The sequence below is a fragment of the Agrilus planipennis genome, unplaced genomic scaffold (genome assembly GCF_000699045.2).
Source record: "Agrilus planipennis isolate EAB-ADULT unplaced genomic scaffold, Apla_2.0 scaffold97, whole genome shotgun sequence".
NCBI classification, from domain to species: Eukaryota; Metazoa; Arthropoda; class Insecta; order Coleoptera; family Buprestidae; genus Agrilus; species Agrilus planipennis.
The window spans coordinates 230241-237928 of NW_020438864.1; the positions used below are offsets into that span (position 1 = coordinate 230241).

The 7688-nt window shown below is 32.1% G+C and overlaps 1 protein-coding gene across 1 annotated transcript in view; it reads left to right on the forward strand.

The window, feature by feature from the left end:
• Positions 1 to 900: 900 nt before the first annotated feature.
• The window catches only part of LOC108736254, a 25661-nt gene continuing 18873 nt past the window's right edge, over positions 901 to 7688 (forward strand). The window contains exons 1-8 of the mRNA XM_018468612.2: positions 901 to 1244; positions 1792 to 1929; positions 1994 to 2156; positions 2219 to 2410; positions 2470 to 2654; positions 2932 to 3270; positions 3333 to 3483; positions 3539 to 3846. Of these exons, the coding sequence (XP_018324114.1) occupies positions 1110 to 1244; positions 1792 to 1929; positions 1994 to 2156; positions 2219 to 2410; positions 2470 to 2654; positions 2932 to 3270; positions 3333 to 3483; positions 3539 to 3846 (1611 nt within the window). The 5' untranslated portion in view covers positions 901 to 1109. The remainder of the gene's footprint in view (positions 1245 to 1791; positions 1930 to 1993; positions 2157 to 2218; positions 2411 to 2469; positions 2655 to 2931; positions 3271 to 3332; positions 3484 to 3538; positions 3847 to 7688) is intronic.

The window sequence follows — 7688 nt, forward strand, 5'->3', positions numbered from 1 at the left end:
AAATAAACAACTATTTTTATTTATTTCATAGCCATCTTTCAATTACTATTTTATTGACCACAGTTTGTAACAACTACAGTATTTAACTTGCAAATATAACGTAATTACATACTTAATTTAACATATATAAAGTTAATTTTGTGAAACAATGATTATGGTTTTATAAAATACACATTTCATTTACTTGATGGCCTTTGTTTTTAATGTAAATAAATGCNTTAATAAATTAATGAAAAAAAATTGTTGCCGCTGTCACGCTCTTGCCGGGAATCGACCTCGGATCCCTGGCTTTAAGCACCATTACTACTATACCAGTAACCGTAAGCCATATGAGAGATGACGATAATGATTATACATTGGTTCGACGATTCTGTGTGACCTACAAAGTTATCTCTATTATCACCTCTTGTAGCTTAGTGGTAGAGCGATGGTGCGTAAAGTCAGGGGTCCGAGTTCGGTTCCCGGCGAGGAAGTGACACAGTAGCAACAATTTTTCCTCATTAACTTCAGGTTATCGGTAAAAATTAATTCAATTTAATGTATTCAATTCATTTTTTAATACATTCTCAAATCGTAACGTAACGCAAACGAAGGTCCCCTCCCACCCTCTTCGCAACATGACCATTTGACCATATCTCCCCTTTCCCCGTTAGCATTACGTAATTTAAGGTGACTGCTTACGTGAAAATCACTATATACCCCACGACTGGCAAAACTGACACGCATAGCTAATTTATAAAATTTTAGTTAAATAAAAATGTCATTTAATGTAAATAGAACGATATCTAATACAGAGGAATCGAGACAAGAAGTAAACAGTACATGTTTAATACCTTCCGATTACATTAATTATTATTTATTTGAATACTGTACACGCAAATTTCAAGGCTGTTTTGATCATAACAAAAGAGAGCAACGAGAATTGTGCGATGAAAATTCAGCAGCAACCACCACTATAATTATAACTGTATCTCTATAACTTGAATGAAATTGAGTACATACAGAAAAACATTAAAACATCGCATCGTTGCAGTAGTCGATCGCGAATATTAGCAAGCAGACGTCTTACTCGTACTTTTAGTTTCTATTCTTTTTTAATTAATTAAAGAATGTCTGAAGTTATTGTAAAAGCTAAACAGGGGTTGCTACGGGGTAAAGTAGTGGAAGATGTCAGAGGAGAGAAACACTACGCATTTTTAGGAATTCCGTACGGGAAACCTCCTGTGGGAGCTCTTCGATTTAAGGTAAGTTTAAAATTGAACTATCTAACAACTATTTTTATTTATTTCATAGCCATCTTTCAATTACTATTTTATTGACCACAGTTTGTAACAACTACAGTATTTAACTTGCAAATATAACGTAATTACATACTTAATTTAACATATATAAAGTTAATTTTGTGAAACAATGATTATGGTTTTATAAAATACACATTTCATTTACTTGATGGCCTTTGTTTTTAATGTAAATAAATGCAGTTCATTTGTCGACCTTGATAATCAAGTCATTAATCACTAGTTGTTTGTAAAAAAAAAACTGAAGCGTATTTTATATTAAATACGATTAATAAGTATACAAAAATACAAATGTACTTAAGAGTTTCTATTGTCACCAATTTTGATTGCTTCACTTTTTTTTTTACTAAAAACCTTGTAACAACTTATTTATCTATTTAATCAGTAATATAAAACTAACTTCAACGTATTTATTTATGGATGTGTTCACATGAATGTATAAACTAAAATATTGAAACAACAAAGATGATCTAATCTGTTTATAAATTTTTAGGCCCCGCAACCTGCAGATAGTTGGTCTGGTGTTCGAGATGCTCTTGAAGAAGGAAATCCTTGCAAATCGAAACATTCTGAAAAATTTCACTTGCAGGGAGACGAAGATTGTCTCTATCTCAACGTTTACACACCGCAGGTATAGAATATAAAAGAATTTTCATTAAAAAAACATTAATTTTAATTCATCCACCTGTTTCTAGCTACCTTCCTTAACCCCAGAAAAGCCTCCCCTTGCTGTGATGGTGTGGATCCATGGTGGAGGATTCCATACCGGATCTAGCACCGCTGACACTTATGGTCCCTTTTTTATTCTCACTGAAAACGTAGTTTTCGTTTCTATAAATTATCGCCTGGGTATATTTGGTATGAATACAAATAAATAATAAATGTCTTTCTAATAATTATTATTTCAATGCATGTTTTAGGTTTTTTATCTTTCGATGATCCATCATTAGACATCTCAGGCAATGCTGGTTTGAAAGATCAAGCTCTGGCTCTGAAATGGGTAAAAGAAAATATTTCAGCATTTGGTGGTGACGAAAATAACATTACAATTTTCGGAGAAAGTGCTGGAGCAGCTTCTGTACATTATCAAATATTATCGCCAACAACAAAAGGTTTTCTATAGTTTATAATAATTAATCGATCACAAATCGAAAATGAAATATTATTTCAGGATTTTTCCATAAGGCAATACTACAAAGTGGTGTTGCTATTAACCCTTGGGCTCAAGGAAGACATTTGTCTGACGAACTTGCGGAAATTCTAAAAATTCCTGGAGCTAGTGAAAAAAAAGTTTACGAAGAACTTATGAAAAAAAACGCCGACGAACTTCATGAATTGCAAATTGCAGTTCCTGATGTAAGAAAATGAAATACAATTTCGTAAACAATACGAAGCGCGAATTAATTGACTATTTCAAACCTATAAGCAGTTCTTATCATTTCAACAAGTACCTATCGTACTTTACTTGCTTATTGTTAGTTAACGATATATATTTAATTGTTACAATCTTATCAAAAACCCAGATAAACAAATATATTATACATGTTACAAACAAAACGAAAGTTCACTGATAAATATTAAGAGCGTTACTTCACCTCTTTTGTTATTTTGCTTCATAATTATTGCATTGCAGCACTTCGAATCGGGTCGAAAAAGGCCATGGGTACCAGTAATAGAAAAACCAAGCCCAAATGCATTCATTACGGAAGATCCGATAGAAATTCTTAAGTCTGGCAAATTTCATAAAATTCCTATTCTCATGGGCTACACAAGTAGAGAGGGGTTGCTAATGTATGCTTTCAGTACAATGGCAAACAAAAGTCCAATTATAGAAGATACAGAACAAGAGGTTCCACATTTCTTAAACTTTAAAAAGGGAAGTCCAGAATCGAAAAAAATTGCTGAATCAATTAAAAATTTTTACTTCGGCAAAGAAGAACCTTCCAGCGAAAATATAGACAAGGGGATACTGGTTAGGATTTGGGCAAATTAAACATGTCTGCCTTGACGTAATTTGAATCTGTTTTTTTGTAGTTAACTTCTGATACATTCTTTATTAGAGGGATTCAATCTGCAGCTAAGCATCACGTAAAATCCAGTGGGCATCCGGTATACCTTTATAGGTTTTCCATCGATGCTGGTCTAAATTTTCTTAAAAACAGATTAATGAAACTAAAGGAATCCGGTACGTATCCGAACAATTGACCTGAAATAAATACGATAAGTAATGATTTTTGTAGGTACTTGTCACGCAGACGATTTAGGATACATTTTCCATTCCGAATGGACTCCGTATATAGTGCCCGATAGTCACGAAGATATAATTCAAAGAAGCGTTTTGCGCCTTTGGGCGAATTTTTCAAAACATAGTAACCCAAACGTTGGTCCAAAGGATAACCTTATCAAAATTGAATGGAAACCTATCGATCAAGACACATTACATTTCCTGGACATCGGAGAAAATCTGACAGTAGGTGTAGATCCTGATCAATCGAGAATGGAATTCTGGAATAAAATCTTCAAGGGTTATGATCACGCTAAACACTATTAAACATTAGCGACGATAAGTAAATCATCTACTGATAAATAAAAGTAGGTTTATACACATATACGTAAATTGTAAGGATTAATTTCATTCTTTTATAATTTTAGTAGATATTTATACAATTGCCATCAAAAATAAATGTATTGTCAGGAAGTATTCACAGTTTTATTATAATACTAGCTTTTCCCGGCGGTTTCTCCTGCAGAAATTAATATTGTTTCTCCATAAAACCTTTTAACTCCCAATTCACCCTTACAACGTTTTAATTTTATGTAATGTCGCCATCTTATATTTCAAATACAAACGTAGCAACAACATTTCATCCTTTAGGGTTGATTTTTAAGAATTGCCAAAACACGTATTTGTTTAATTTCAACAATGAGCAACTTTCGAGTAAATCCGAGTACAAATAAAATATACCCCATGGAAACGTTGCAACGTCTTTTCATTTGATTAATAATATCAAACAACATTATATATACTAAGTTTCAAGCAAATTCAACCAACCACAAATAAAGTATGTCACAAACAGAAATTAAATGAGAGACCTTTAAGATCAAGTTTCAAGTAAATCTGACCACAAATAATATATGTTCCATTTAAACATTGCAACTCCTATTCACCACTAATTCCACCCAACAGAGATTGAATTTCTTAACCAGTTTCAAGTAAATCGGACCAAAAACAAACGTGCAATCTTTGCAAACCCCTTTCAGCTTCCTAAAGAGGTAGAATTTTGTAAAATGTTGAAATAGGTATGTATGTCATAAATTTTATATGAAAAAACCATTAAAGCCAAGTTTCAGGTAAATCTGATTATAAATAAAACACCATACTTAATCATAGATAACATTACGTTTACCTATCAGTTGCGATTTGTTATATCATTTTTATCAAATGAGCGGCTAGACTGATGTTATGACTGATAAATTTTTCGTTTTGCTATCAGTTGCGTTTTGTCATTCCATTTTTTTATACCACGTTTTTTTCCACTTAAACGGGATAAAAAGTATCCTATGTCCGTCTCCTGGTTCTAAGCTACCTCCCCACCAATTTTCAGCCAAATCGGTTCAGCCGTTCTTGAGTTATAAATAGTGTAACTAANAAACCCGTCAAAATCGTTTTAAGTACGAAAATGGACCGTTTTCATGAAAATTATCACAAAAATTCTTGTAGATTTTTATTATAATTAAGTTTATACTATACGTAGCAACAACATTTCATCCTTAAGGGTTGATTTTTAAAAATTGCCAAAACACGTATTTGCTTAATTTCAACATTGAGCAACCTTCGAGTAAATCAGAGTACAAATAAAAAATACCCCATGGAAACGTTGCAACCTCTTTTCATTTGATTAATAATATCAAACAGCATATATACCAAGTTTCGAGTAAATTCAACCACAAGTAAAGTATGTCCCAAACAAAAATTGCAACACCTTTTTACCCCCCCCCCCCTTTGGAGGTTGAATTTTTTAAAATGTCGAGATAGGTCTTTCAGAAATTAATTGAGAGGCAACTAAGACCAAGTTTCAAGTAAATCTGACGACAAATATATATTCCATTTAAACATTGCAACTCCTCTTCACCACTCCTCCGCTCCGCGGGAACGGGATAGAAAGTATCCTATGTTCGTCTCCTGGTTGTAAGCTACCACCCAACCAATTTTCAGACAAATTGGTTCAGCCGTTCTTGAGTTATAAATAGTGTAACTAAAACGACTTTCTTTTATATATATATAGATACAAACATTTTTTACATTTACTTGTGCGGTTTGTAAAGTGTGCTGGCAGACCGAGACGAATATCTTTTGTTTCTGTGCATAGTAATATTGAATATTACTTACTAATAATTTGAAGTTTCTAGTACTAAAGAATAATTTAATTGACAACTTAAACTTGAGAATTGTATTTAATACAACAATTATCGAAATAATATAATAATCAACATAGGTTATCAAGAAAGGTTTTTTGTTTTTTCGTAATTCAATATTATCTGACACTTTCAACGAAAGAGTTCGACATTTGCTTGTTGTATCCTCTAAGAAGAAAAATGTCTGAAACTATTGTAGAAACCAAATGGGGCAGTTTAAAAGGGAAAGTTGTTACTGATAGTAAAGGTGGGAATAACTTTGCGTTTCTTGGTATACCGTATGCAAAATCGCCAACAGGTAATCGTCGATTTAAGGTAAGAAAATTTAGTTATTACCAGGCTTCGGATAATTGTGCATTAAAAAAGTACAAAATATGCATGCAAATATGCATTTAAAATATTAAATATATGCATTTAAATATGCTTTCAAATGTCGTTTTTTAGATTGAAATAAAACAAATTTTAAGGGTAATATTTGTCTATTTATAATTTTACATATTTTTGCTGTTACATTTTATTACAATACCTATGATATAATAAATTTTCAAATATAAATTTACGGCGATTATCCGATAAAATATTTTTAATTTCTGAAAAACATCTTTCACGTCACAGGAAGCTATACGAACAAATGATAAATCAACTACGTCCGTAATATTCAAATTATTGGGAGCAACAGCATCAGTTTCTTCCTCTTCTAACCCTTGCAAATGTTTTTTAAATTTTGATATCCCGTATTTTTTTGCAATACTGACGCAGTTTATTAGCAAAACTGCTATTTTATTATTTATTTAATTTATCAAAAACATTTTCGACAATCTGTTTACTATTTTCTAAACAGAGCCCTTTAGTTTCCAATTTCAAAATAGCGTCAGAAATACAACTAAAATTTAATTTAATGAAAATTAAATATTCGGGCAATCTTCTCCCTCTTAATGCATTTTGTGCTTCCTCAACGCACTGCGATTCCTTAGGATCGAAATCGTTAATAATACGGGCAATAAGTTCAAAATGTTGAGCGTAATAGGTTGCAGCTTCATTCCAGGTGTCCCATCTTGTAACAATTGGGGATGGCGGAAGTGGAATCTCACTACCGGCAATTACTTTGAACTTAACAAGGCGAGGTGCTTTTAAAAACACTTTCTTGGTCGACGATATTAAGAAATTCACATTCGTGTAAACGGAACGCAACCCGTAGGGGGTTGAGTAAGTATTTGACCTTAGTAAGCGTATAAATTATCTTTGCAAACAAGTTTTTATGCACTTTAACCAAATAATGGGTTAAATATGCATTAGAATATGCAGTTATGCAAATGAATAATTATCCGAACCCTACTCATTATATATTATACTTGCAAAATTATTAGCAGATTAGGAGAAAATATGATGTTGTCATACATAAAATAAATCGATTAATTAAATTAAGGAATCTGCTCTAAGTCATCTGCTCCCGACGTTTTGTCGTCGATCACACGAAACATCTGCTCACTAACAGTGAATTGCTCTACACTAATCATCACAACTCAATAAATTGATAATTATCTACAAGTGAAGAGCACTGTAGATATGCCCTGTTATCGAATAAAAAATATCGGTAGACAAATGAAGTGACGCGGTGTAAAGAAAAAGAAAAGTTTATGAATTCCCGAGTCAAAAATAGGTCTTGTATGAGTCCTGACAGATAATTTTTGCTACTTTCAAAGTTCTTATTTATACTTAAATTTTTTTCTTTCAATTATAATCCTTTTTTAAGCCTTTAAATTATTTTTCATGTATTTCATAAGAACTAACATGTACTTAAGACCACGTACTTTTTAAGAACGGGTCCATGAACAATTGAAATGATGATTTGTCTTGGACAAGTACTTTATAGTAATATAATGAAAATACATTATTATTGTTGTATATAAATCGAATCACCCAGCTGTTAACATAACCTATACCTTCTTTCTTTGTATTATATTTCTGGAGGTT